We start from the raw sequence: 13,277 nt of genomic DNA, 5'->3' as shown, positions 1-13,277 counted from the left end.
TATCGAAAATTGTATCTCCTGTGCTTCCGTTCTCCTCCATGAAGTTTTTCTTTTTCCTATTTAATATAACAGTTGTTTAAAAAATATAAAGCACGAAAAAAAATATAAAAACAGCGGAGAGAAAAAACGAAAAAGAAAGAGGAAGATATCTTCTTAACTTTGGCGCCTGAGATGTCATGTCACGATACGTATTATCACAAGAAACCTTATTCTATTGGGAAAATAAATAGACATAGATTAGTGTGGGAGGAAAAATGCGAAAAAAGATAAACGAGAGCAACTGAATTTCCTTTCCGGAAAACGCAAGGGTTGTTTTCAATTGATTCTTATTTTTATACGATAAGCACTAAATCAGACTGTTCTGGTTCTCGCCGCCGAGACAGTAGCGAGTGACCACGCTGGCGTAACACCAACGCCACTCACTTCTTCGTTCTTTAGTTTCCTCGTTCAGCGATGCCTCCACAAGACCACCACCAGCCGCTGTTAGCGGAGGAGCAGGAAGAGACTGCGTACGATTCCGCGGACAAGGTCGTGGTGGTCGGAATCGACGAGCAGGAGGGTGACGAGGCGCTGCCGTTCTCATGGCGGAAGCTGTGGCTGTTCACGGGGCCGGGGTTTCTGATGAGCATCGCGTTTCTGGATCCCGGGAATCTGGAGGGGGATCTTCAGTCTGGTGCCATTGCTGGGTACTCCCTCTTGTGGCTCCTCATGTGGGCCACTGCTATGGGCCTCCTTATTCAGCTTCTCTCGGCCCGCCTTGGCGTCGCCACTGGGAGACACTTAGCTGAACTGTGCAGGGAAGAGTATCCTGCATGGGCTAGGATTGTGCTCTGGCTTATGACTGAAATCGCTCTTATTGGCTCTGACATTCAGGAGGTTATCGGGAGCGCTATTGCTATCAAGATTCTCAGTAATGGCGTCGTTCCCCTTTGGGCTGGGGTCGTAGTTACAGCTTTAGATTGGTAGCTAACATTTGTCTCCCTTTCTTTCTTAAACCATATTTAGATATTTTAAATGGAGCAATTAGTTATTTAATTAGCTTCTCTTTTAATTGTCTTTATTTTTTTTCTACAGTTTCATTTTTCTCTTTCTTGAGAACTATGGTGTGAGGAAACTGGAGGCGTTTTTCGCTGTTCTGATTGCTGTAATGGCTCTGTCGTTTGCGTGGATGTTTGGTGAAGCAAAGCCCAATGGTGTTGATGTTCTTGTTGGTAAGTTTGTTTTGGTTTTTACTTTCAACTATTCACTTTCTCCCAGTACTCATCCATGTTTTAATTTAGTCTCTATAAAAAACTGTCTTTTTTAGTTTCTATACAGTTTTTTTTAATGGTTTATAAACGTTAGAAAGCTTTTGTAGTGGTTTTACACTGCTTAAAATTCTTTTTTAATGCTGGCGTCGAGGACCAAAATTAACTTTTATGTACGAGTAGGGACTAAAGCTTACAACTTAAAACGAAGACATCATATGAACCAAATTTAATGTTTCGTTTAGTTGATTTGGGCGAGTGGAATTTTACTGTCTTAGAGTAAATTCTTAGGTGTGCTCTTCCGACATATCTGATAAACACTTCAATCTTATATTTGTAGGTATTTTGGTTCCTAAACTTAGCTCCAGAACTATACAACAAGCTGTTGGAGTTGTGGGTTGCATTATTATGCCTCACAATGTGTTTTTGCATTCTGCGCTTGTTCAATCTAGGCAGGTTGACCCCAGCAAGAAAGGCCGTGTTCAGGAAGCTCTTAATTACTACTCGATAGAGTCCACCATCGCCCTGGCGGTGTCCTTTGTGATTAATATATTTGTTACAACTGTGTTTGCCAAGGGCTTTTATGGTACTGAAATAGCAAAAAACATTGGTCTTGTAAACGCAGGTCAGTACCTTCAGGAGAAGTACGGGGGTGGACTTTTCCCCATCATGTATATATGGGGTATTGGGTTGTTAGCAGCCGGCCAGAGTAGCACAATTACTGGTACATATGCGGGACAATTTATCATGGGGGGTTTTCTGAATTTAAGGTTGAAAAAGTGGGTGAGGGCATTGATTACTCGAAGTTTTGCAATCATCCCAACAATGATAGTTGCTCTTATATTCGATACCTCGGAGGAGTCATTAGATGTTCTGAACGAATGGCTTAATGTTCTCCAATCAGTTCAAATCCCATTTGCACTCATTCCCTTGCTTTGCTTGGTGTCCAAAGAACAGATAATGGGCAGTTTCAGAATTGGCCCTGTCCTTAAGGTATATATTATCACTTTCTCTGCATTTTTGTCAGACTTTGCCCGTTGTCAGTGTATTAATTTGATGGAAGACTTTGAAATGTCGTATTATTTCATTTGATATAAAATTGCCAGCTTTATCTTCCTTTATGGGTAATCAATTAAATGAAACCTAGGAAGAGATAATTCGGAAATGTCCCAGGGTAGTCAGTCCTTTATGTCTTGCTTTTCTGGCAAGAGATAATTCAGAATTGACTTAAGGCATACCTGATTTCTCCTATAATTCAAAATTAGATTTTAAGAAGGAAAACGGGTAGCTTGATTTTACTGTCCTGTCTTGAGAGTTGAAAGGAGGTGAGATAGTGGACTGTCCATTATCTAGTTTCACAAATTATTCACCCCAGGACCTTGATCTTCTTAACAACTATTCCAAAGCCATACATTCTTCTATTCTTATCTGTGTATATTATTATATTATCATCATGAGATTATGTTTTCATCATTTTTTCCAATGTGACCATGGGCACATGTTAAGAAGAGAAAAATAGAAAGTTTTTATTAAAAGTGTAAAACATTTACTATATTAAAAACATAAAAGTCATTTGATACATGTTTTTTTATGTAATTATAAGGATTTAGTGCTTCCTGCCCATGGGCTCAAAACTGTATTTTCAATATCCTATATCATGCGTTATTTTGCTGCAGTTGGAGAGTATGTGAATCAGCATTGTCTTGAAACGTCAAGAAAATGACATATGTAGATTACATGTGATAAAATAATGCCCACCATTGAGATTTTTGATAATTTCTCTACCTAGGTTAACGAGAACGACTTATGCTTTCCGGAGTCAGTAGTTTCAAGGATTCCTTTTTTGTACCCCTACCCGTCTTTTTTTTTTCCTTTATAAGTTTTTTCTGGGGCGTTGGTTCTGCTTAATATTATTTAATGTTGGACATGCTAAAACAGTATTGTTTATATGATGCTTTGCTTTCTGCCAAGGTGTTCTTCAATTGTTGCTTCTGTGGACATTGGTTGTATTTAGACCAACACCCCTTTACCCGATTTTATGCTTTGTTCTCTTGAATTAATTGTGCTATAGTCATGAATCATTATTGTCTTTTGGATGACATGGATACAGATTATTTCCTGGCTTGTGGCTGCTCTGGTGATAGTGATAAACGGCTATCTTTTGGTGGAATTCTTCTCCTCTGAAGTGAATGGAGCAGTGTTTGCAGCTATAGTGTTTGTATTAACAGCTGCATATGTTGCATTCGTACTTTACCTTATTTCACGAGCCATTACCTATACACCATGGCAACGTTTAACCGGATCTAAGACAGTTGCTACCGCAGAGAATTGAGCAGTCGTTCAAGTTTCACAAGTAATTTTCCTCTATTCTTTAAGGCTCACTCGTGCTTGTTATTTGTAAAAGAACTTGCAACTGGATGCACGGGGCACAGGAACCTTGGTTGTCATACTTCAACAAAACAAAACGAGTCGGAGTTTATGTATCTGTAATTCTGTCAGAACTCTATGTATAAATGCAGCTGTAAGCATACCTTGGATGTTGAGATAATGTAGCTGAGACAGTTTGTAGAACTTTGATGTTCAAGCAAATAGTTCCCTTCATTGTTCTCTCTGGCTGACCCTGTCCACTAGATTGGGATTGCTTTTTGGGCTGTGGCTAGAATATGACAATGTATATATACCCTTATGATACCCTCTTAAGTCCATGTCAATTGCAGCAATAACATTTCTTTCAAAATATAGGCAAGAAAAAGGGAACCAAAGGAAACTGTCTTGCGATAACGGATATTCATTCATCCGTGACAGAGTAAACAATGTTTGTAAAATTGATATTTTTGATACATTCTTACATCTGAAGTCATTCAACAATCCTAACAAACATCCCAATCAAATATTCAAAAACCAATGTTTTTCCCACATAATTGTAGCTCACATTTTAAAACCCCTCTACTTTTTATACTTTTCCTACGGTATCTTTTCTCCGTGCACATACCAATAATGAGTTTTTTTCTTCTTTTTCTGATGGGGTTATCAGGTGTATATTATATATTATTGTGATATTGAGTCTTAGGAGTATATACTCTTTTTATGATTTTAGTTTAATTTTTCTTAAAAAGCGTGAAATATTTAACATTTTTTTTTTTCAATTCTAAATTTAAATTTATTGTTGTTAGGTAAATATTATACTATTATTGAAATTTTGAGATAAACATTATGAGAAATTTAACTTTTTAGGTGTATTTTCAATGTTAGAGTGTTCCTTCTAATTTATAGTAATATTATATGTTTTTTTATTAAAATATTTAATTATATTATTCTACAACCATTAAGCTTTCAAACTCAGTATTAAAAAATTGAACTAAAAAAATCTTACAGTTTGATAAAAAAAAGAGAAATGATAGTTTCACGTACCTAAATCTTTTACATTTGTTTAACATTATCATTACTTACATTTTAGTTTTTTTTTTAAATATAAAACTTTACACTTTTAAAATCATTTTAATTTTATACTTTATTTTAATTTTATATTCTGTTTTAATTTTATATTCTGTGTCAAACCAACGTAAAATGTGTCGTGATATATTTTCGTAAAAAAAAATAAAAATCGACAACCATATACTAAGTAATCTATGTCTGATATTGGGAATATGTTATTTTTTCTTAAAAAAGAGGTGATGGTGGTGACACAATTGGTAAAACAGTCAAGCTGGGTAACTAGAAAATAAATAAGCGAAAATGGATATTTTTGGTTTCAGGTACAGCAGAGGATGGTTTGACTTTTCTCCTTTCTTTGTGTAAATTGAGACACTCCTTTTTCTCGGTGGAGTCTTTAGTCTTCAGTCTTCAGTTCCTGTTTGGCTTTGATCTACGCCGTCGCTTGAAAGAAGTTTGACTCATGGCTTTGCAACGGACGCAACTCATCTCCGTCGTGTTCCTTATTCTATCCCTGGCGCAGTGGGTTGTTGTCTCCGGGGACTACGGCAAAGTGTTACTCTTACCAAACGAGGGTTCTCGTACTGCTATGATTCTTCCTCTACAGCACTCTGTTCCCGATTCTTACGTCTCCGACTTTAGCCCCCGTCGTCAACTTCAGAGATCGCTGTCCCAACGCCACCCTAACGCTCGCATGAGGCTCCACGACGATCTCCTCCGGAACGGGTTCGTCTCTTTCGCCACATCGTTTCCTTTCCTCTTTCTCAAAATAGTTTCGCACTTTTTTTTTCTAATTGTGTGTGTTTTGGAATATGGATTGAGTAGGTACTACACGACACGGCTTTGGATCGGTACTCCTCCGCAGAGGTTTGCTCTAATTGTTGATACGGGGAGCACTGTGACCTATGTCCCATGTTCTACTTGCCAACACTGTGGTAAACACCAGGTAGTGTTACTATTCATATCTGGATCAATAAATTAATGTTTATTTTGATTGATTGTTAAATTTGTGTAAAAAAGGTGCTATTTGATTATGGATTTAACTCGAGATTATGAAAATTATTGAGTGGCCAACTTGATGATCTACATCTAATATGTTCCTTATTATAAGAACTGTCTTCGCTTTTCAAGGCCATAAGCCATATTTTAGGATGATATCAGAGTCTATTCTAGATTGATTATTGAGTCACATTTATTTGTGCTCAAGATGTCTATTCTTAGGGTGAAGGAGGTTGCTGGTCTGCATTGGTCCATGCTCTGGATGTCTAGTCCTAGGTGAGTGACCTAAAGGGGGGAGGGGGAGGGGGGTGGGGGGGGTGGGGGGTGTGGTGACGTTGAGATCTGAAATTCTTGTAAGGCTAGATGAGTTTTGAGGGAGTTGAGTGAGGTCCTAAGGTGAGTTTGTGATAAAAATACACATTGAAGGGGTTATATGATTTTTTTTTAAATTTATACACTCCCGGGTGTGCTTTGTATATTTGTGAAAATAGAAAAATGGAGGACTGAAAATTGATAACTCCCTCAGATATAAGATGAGTCTAGACTCGAGATACTGAATTTCATTCTCATTCCTCCAATTTTCACTTCTACCAACTACCAACACTCCTTTAATGTTGCGAGGTAGACTGCTTATGCCTCTGTCGCGTTCAGTTTGTTTTTGAATGCCATTTATTTCAACTTTAAAAAGATGTTAACAGAATATTTTTTGGTTAGAAATTATAGTGCCCATGCACATGTATCTCACCTGATTTATCTGAAGTGGATTGGATTTGTGTGCCCAATTTTTTTTAACAGGATCCAAAGTTCCAGCCAGAAGATTCAGAAACCTATCAACCTGTAAAATGCACATGGCAGTGCAACTGTGATGCAGACAGGAAGCAGTGCACGTATGAGAGACGGTATGCGGAAATGAGTACTAGCAGTGGGGTCCTTGGTGAGGATGTTGTATCCTTTGGAAATCAGAGTGAGCTTTCCCCTCAACGTGCTACTTTTGGCTGTGAAAATGATGAGACTGGGGATCTTTATACTCAGCATGCTGATGGAATCATGGGTTTGGGCCGTGGAGATCTAAGTATCATGGACCAACTGGTTCAGAAAAAAGTGATAAGTGATTCATTCTCACTGTGCTATGGTGGAATGGGTGTTGGTGGGGGTGCTATGGTTCTTGGTAGCATATCTCCCCCAGCTGACATGATTTTTACACATTCAGATCCTGGTCGAAGGTGTGTGTCAAATTCCTTATTTTACAGATATGAGATGTCATGCATTTTCTTAACAAATGCATTTTATTAATCTCACACATTTACTCTAGTTTTGGGATGCCAACAGTCCATATTACAATATAAATTTGAAGGAGCTACATGTTGCGGGTAAGCGATTGAATTTAAACCCAAAGGTTTTTGATGGGAAGCATGGAACTGTCTTGGATAGTGGCACGACTTATGCATACCTTCCAGAATCAGCATTTGTTGCATTTAAACATGCTGTAAGTGTTTTCTCATAAATATCACTGTATAAGTGCTTGAGTTACAATTTTAATCTTACATATTTTCTGAAACTTTGACTTGTTTTCAAATCAGTGAGACTTGTCATTCCTGTGTTATGAGGTGAGATAGAATAAAATTGTCAATGGAATAAAGGTATTCTTTGTAAGAAAAATTTCAATTTTAAAGATTTCCAGGAAGGCCTTGAATACCCCCTATTGCACATGTAGGAGGCACCTCTTAGAGCTGTTGTGGGTTAATCATCCCCATTATACAAATATTGCTGCAGATATATTCTTCTTTCATAATCATGATCCTGGTCTTCCCTTAGTTTTAAGTGACTTGAGTTATTTATTGGATTTTTTTTTTTAATTTACTGAATATTTATGTAATGCACTTTGCCACTTTGGTAAAGCAACTATGTTTTTATAAGAGCTTAAATTTTTCAGTATAAATTTAAAATTCATTGGATGGATGTTTGTTCTTTACTTGAATAGGCAGTATATTTTTGCCATACCGGCGGTTATTGGTATTCTATGATATTTAAATAGAGTTTAAAGATGCTTCAATTCTCATGTCATTTTTTTTGGTTCTTTACTTTTGCAAATTCTCGTTAAGTTTTCTAATCAACAGACGATGCAATATTAGCAGTCATTACTAGCTATTTTTTTTTTTGGGAGCAGCACTTAAGTGACAATGCTTTAAGATTATAACTAATTATGCTTTATTTCGGTATTCATTTCTTTGGGATGTTCTCCCTTAACAGCTCAGACACTTAGATAATTCAATCGGTTAGTGAAATGAATGTGCTATGTATTGTGGATTCCTGGAGAGTCCTTTTTAACCTCTCATCACTATTTTGGTATCATAAATCAATTTTCCTGTTTGCAATATAAAATAAAGTCTTCTGTATACCATATAATTTATCTTTTATGACTGATGACTCAGATTATGCATTTATCTGATTGCAGATTACGAAGGAAACTCACTCGTTGAAGCAAATAAGTGGTCCAGATCCACGTTATAATGATATATGTTTTTCTGGTGCAGGAAGGTAAGTGGCACTTTTAAGGAGTGAATGTACACACGGTGCTGCTTAATTAACGGTTTTGAGTTTACTTGTATTTCAGTGATGTCTCTCAACTCTCTAAAAGCTTTCCGGCAGTTGACATGGTATTTGAAAATGGTCACAAGTTGTCACTGTCACCTGAAAATTACCTGTTTCGGGTTAGTTGTGCAATAAAATCATTAATATCCTTAGTCGTATTTCTTGGTTGATTGCTTTTCTTATCCCTATTTTACTGTGGTTGTCTTTTATTAAGCATTTAAAAGTGCGAGGTGCATATTGTCTTGGGGTTTTTTCAAATGGCAATGATCCAACTACTCTTTTAGGAGGTATACCTTATTTAGTATGGATAATTTCATGCCATTTCATACTTCCCTCGCTTTTAAATATTATTTAGTATGGGTTTGTCTTATAGTGATCATTCTTTTGTTTGAGTAGGTATTGTTGTTCGTAACACTCTTGTGATGTATGATCGTGAGCATACAAAAATTGGTTTCTGGAAGACTAATTGTTCTGAGTTATGGGAAAGACTACATGTCTCAGACGCACCATCACCCATGTCACCAAAATCTGAAGGAACAAATTTGACCAAAGCATTTGAGCCCTCTGTTGCTCCGTCCCCCTCCCCATCACAATATAATTTAGAGCTAGGTATTATGAGCTGCTGTTTTTTATTTTATGCTGAGAGACCATGTTCAAGCATGGCTAAGATGTTAGTAATTGATAAAAGAGTTCACTGATTTAGTTTAATTGCTTATTTTTCAGAAATTTCTACCATCTCTTTGTGATTTAGGTCACTGATGACTAATCTGTTTTCATCAACTTAATTGTGCAGGTGAACTCCAAATTGCTCAAATAATAATTGTAATTTCATTTAACGTCAGCTACATGGAAATAAAACCTCACATTACAGAACTGACTGGACTCATTGCTAACGAGTTAAATGTTAATACTTCACAGGTTAGAAACGGTCACTGAAGTGCAGAAAATTTGGTTGAATACTTGCATCTTTAGTTATAATTAATAGTTTTGATGAAGTATAAACGTTTAATTAATAATATCCATAATATAACCTTCTCAATGTCATTTGGATGGTGTGCGCTGGAATTTGGGTAGAGGTCGTAGATGTTTTACTTTTAGTTAATGTGACAATTTTCCAAAATAGTGATAAAACAATATGCATTTTTGGGTAATTTTTCCCTGTTGATGTGTACTTTTACTTTATAATGACAACAAACTTGCTGGAATGCTCACAGGTTCAGTTGTTGAATGTTTCTTCTCTTGGAAATGGTTCTCTCTCTAAATGGCTCATAACACCGAGGCCATATGCTGATTTCTTTACAAATGCCACCGCAATGGTAAGTGGACATTTGTGCATATGCATTTTGGTAAAGACTGCCTGTTTGATTGTGATTTTCATTGTAACAGAGTATGATTACCCGGCTTTCTGAGCATCGAATGCAAATTCCTGACTCACTCGGAAGTTATAAGTTACTTGATTGGAATGCCAAGCCTCCATTGAAACGGTAAATATTTTCTTGAAAGAAGTCAGATAATTATCTTTCCTGCCATCATGTACTTGTGCTTGCATAACTTAAAGTTTTATTATTCATAATGCATGCAATACTGAGGTAGCTAGTATAACTGATGCAGATTGGTTGGAAAGTCTAATTCACTAATCTGTTAAAATTCATGTTAAGGTTATTTGTTTCCTCATCTGATATTTGTGAGAACATATGCAGGCCTTTTTCATACTTATAGATACTAATATTCACGTAGACTTAAATTTGGGTTTTCATTCTTGATAAATTACCAAGTTTTGTTTTTGGTCCCTAATAATTTCTTTTAACTTTTTCATCCCATTTTGTTGTTCCAGTGCCATCTAAGCAAGTTTAGTCATAAAAACAAAGTAATAAATTCATTTGAGACAAAAAAGTCAAACAATACTGGGGACCAAAAACAAAATTTGATAATTTCTTGGATCTAAATATATACTGCCATTCATGTATTTATATAACTATTCATAAGTGTGTGCATTTGTAGAGCTTATTAGGTGAAAATGAAAGGGCGCTAATCTTGCTTGACAAAACATTACAAAGATTAAATTTTAATACAACCAATATTAAATATCTATATATGATTGTATAGTTATTAGAGTCTTTCTTTCACAAATTGAGTTGTACGATTCAATTCGACTTGAGTAGCTATTGATACATATCATATATGAATTTCACAGGACATTGGATCTTATGAAACAGCACAATTCCGTATCATCTATACAATCACATGATTGAACAACAATTCATTGTTTTATCATTACTTCTTTTTCACCAGTTCTTATGAAAGAGATTGAAGATTCATATAAGCTTAAATTGTTAGATGAAGGGGAATTGATGGGCCAACTTTTGAACTTATCCTATTTGATTATTCTATTACTGTATTTGTTACTCACTTGTTTAATGCTTGCACTTTAGTTGACTGTTTCCTTCTTCAAAAGTAGAGGCTTCCTAAACTAAATTAACATCAGTACATTGAACGCTATTTATGGTGTATATGATTTTAGAGTTATTTTTCATGGTCTCTAAATCATATAATTCAATTTATGACCGACTTCAAGAGTTGCTGAGGATTAGGTTTTTATCATTTTTCATGTTCTCACATACTATGGTCCTTGTGTAGATGGGGGTGCAGTATATTGAATCCTTATATTTTTCGCTGTACTGCGTAGAAGCCTGTGGCATGTTTTCTGCCTTAGTGAATAGTTCAATGGTAGAATGAAGTGTAATTATTTGGAAATATTAATTTAAGATTAATTCTATTTAGAACCATAAAATTTTAATACTTCACTTCTATTTTTACCTGTTTGTCATGCAAATATATTGTGTCAAAGTAAACTTTTGGAACAAGTGGGAAAACAACCTCTGTTCTTTTCAAATTTTAGACATGTCATCCTATTTAACCATACATTTTGCATGGTTGTTGAATCAAAATTTTGTTTCTTGTTTGAAGTACATAGATTAAGTATTTTTCTGTATCCATTAAACATTTTTCTGAAATTATGCAGGACTTGGTGGCAGCAATATTATTTGGTTGTGGCTTTAGGTGTTTTATTTACATTGGTTCTAGGACTGGCAGCCTTTGGAATATTCTTAATTTGGAAAAACAGACAGCAAACTGAGCACTCATACGAGCCAGTTGATGTAGCTGTTAAAGAGCAGGAACTTCAGCCACTATGAGCGTGTTTGAACCACTATTGCTTAGTGGTTTGCCTTGTTAATGTGGCTGGCATATTCGAGTCCATCAATGCAAAAACAATTTATACAGTCATATAGTAGTAATACAACCGATCAAGATTTTGGTTTCTGAGAATTAAGAAATCGAGCTGTATATAAAGAATTATTCATCTGCAAACACAATTGTGTTTGTGATAATTGCAATATAGCAGTGAATCAAAGGGTGGCGGTAGCTTTAGGTTAAACTAAAATTTCGTTTTAGGGAGATACTTATATATTTATTTAGTTATTACTTTTTACTTTGTTATTATTCTTATTTTTAAGTTCTCATCTTCTTTCTTGTATCTCATTCTTCTTACTAATCAATTATAATTAGTAACCATAAGATTATATGATGTGGTTATAATTGAAGATAATGATGATGATAGGCACCCACATATAAACTAGTTAATAATTCAGTCAACAAAATCGATAATGTAACTGTTTATAACTTATTTAACTGTTGGTGATTCCATTAACCATCATCTTTCAAGATTTGTAATAATGGGAACACTGCTGAAGCATTTGATTGATTGAAGCTGAAGCATAAGGATACACTATTGAGTAAACAAGGCAAATATAGAGCACAATTTTCTATAGGGTGGCCTGGAACCAAGGCTCCCTTTCTGACTAAATTTATTTACACCATTAAGCCAAATTATTTATTATTTATGTAGCAATTTTTATTTATAGAGTTTATTATCTATAATTTATATATATATATATATATATATATTTAATATAGATCAATTCACCATTAACTAACTGATTTAATAAGTGACCTATTAATTTACTATCTTGATCTAATTATTGACTCATTCGAGTTTTATAACACTAATATTTGTAGTTGTGATAATTAATACAAACGACGCCTTGATTTATTGCGTTTGATTCAATAATAAAATGGATTAAGTTAAGAATTGAATTCCTTAAATAATGAATTGAAGTTGAGTTAGGTACAATTGGACTTATTTGATCACATTTACTAAATAATTATATTATATTATATATATATATATATATATATATATATATATATGTATATATATATATATATATATATATTTATATTAATTTTATTTTCACAAGATAAAAACGTATAACAAAAACACGTAAAATAATCATTTTTTTTAATCTAGCTAAACTGAATTATTTGAATTGAACATAATTTAAGTTAACTCAATCATGATTTTATGTGACAACATTCTATCATTCAACTTGTTTCCAATTTTACTTATCGTGAACATTCAAAATACGTTGATATTCATCAACATTTTATTTTATTTTATTTTGAACTGATATTAAGTTGATTTACGTTAAGAGTCAACATCAAACTGCAATTATTTATATAGAAATTATAGCCCCCTATTTTTTTACAAGTAAATTGAAAACCACAGACACTTATTTTAATTTAGATGGGGTATTAGTAAATATTTTAACCAACAGTTAATAGGTTTTTATTTTTTTACTTTTTAGAGTTTTAAAATTGTATATAAATTTTCTACCTTTTGTTCAATTTTTCAATATTAGAAAAAATCATTTTCTTCTTTTTTTAATATGGTATCACCATACATTTTCTTTTTAAGTACATTGATTTTTCCTTCTCTCAATTAGTGAACCTTATTTTATTGGTTTAATGTTTCAATAGGTCCCTTTTTTCGTCCTGAATCTCAAATAGGACCCTTTCTTTTTTGGCGTTTCAATTGGGTCCTTATTTTTATAAATTAAATAGGACCTTTCCGTTAAATTGATAAGACGGCGTTAAGTGTTAAAACAA

General features: G+C 34.4%; 2 protein-coding genes across 3 annotated transcripts; both read left to right on the top strand.

The window, feature by feature from the left end:
- Positions 1-225: 225 nt before the first annotated feature.
- NRAMP4 (natural resistance associated macrophage protein 4) lies at positions 226-3,938 on the top strand. The gene is made up of 4 exons (XM_047291457.2): positions 226-962; positions 1,075-1,211; positions 1,588-2,240; positions 3,358-3,938. The coding sequence occupies exons 1-4, from the start codon at positions 454-456 to the stop codon at positions 3,577-3,579; spliced, it is 1,521 nt and encodes a 506-aa protein (XP_047147413.1). The 5' UTR covers positions 226-453; the 3' UTR covers positions 3,580-3,938.
- Positions 3,939-4,989: 1,051 nt separating this feature from the next.
- On the top strand, positions 4,990-11,805 carry LOC124819861 (aspartic proteinase 36-like). Of its 2 annotated transcripts, none has more exons than XM_047291456.2 (12): positions 4,990-5,405; positions 5,505-5,625; positions 6,474-6,901; positions 7,008-7,164; positions 8,134-8,216; positions 8,293-8,389; positions 8,485-8,557; positions 8,667-8,879; positions 9,064-9,188; positions 9,485-9,586; positions 9,657-9,754; positions 10,465-10,838. In XM_047291456.2, exons 1-12 carry the CDS (start codon positions 5,143-5,145, stop codon positions 10,520-10,522), a joined length of 1,818 nt encoding a protein of 605 aa, XP_047147412.1. In that variant the 5' UTR covers positions 4,990-5,142; the 3' UTR covers positions 10,523-10,838. The 2 variants fall into 2 exon arrangements, with proteins under 2 accessions (XP_047147412.1, XP_047147409.1); XM_047291453.2 differs by lacking the exon at positions 10,465-10,838 and adding an exon at positions 11,293-11,805 and having other exon boundaries at positions 4,991-5,405.
- The last annotated feature ends 1,472 nt before the right edge of the window (positions 11,806-13,277 follow it).

The sequence above is a fragment of the Vigna umbellata genome, chromosome 10, assembly GCF_029865625.1.
Source record: "Vigna umbellata cultivar VRB3 chromosome 10, Vumbellata_1.0, whole genome shotgun sequence".
NCBI lineage: Eukaryota > Viridiplantae > Streptophyta > Magnoliopsida > Fabales > Fabaceae > Vigna > Vigna umbellata.
This window is presented reverse-complemented; position numbering and strand designations above follow the sequence as displayed.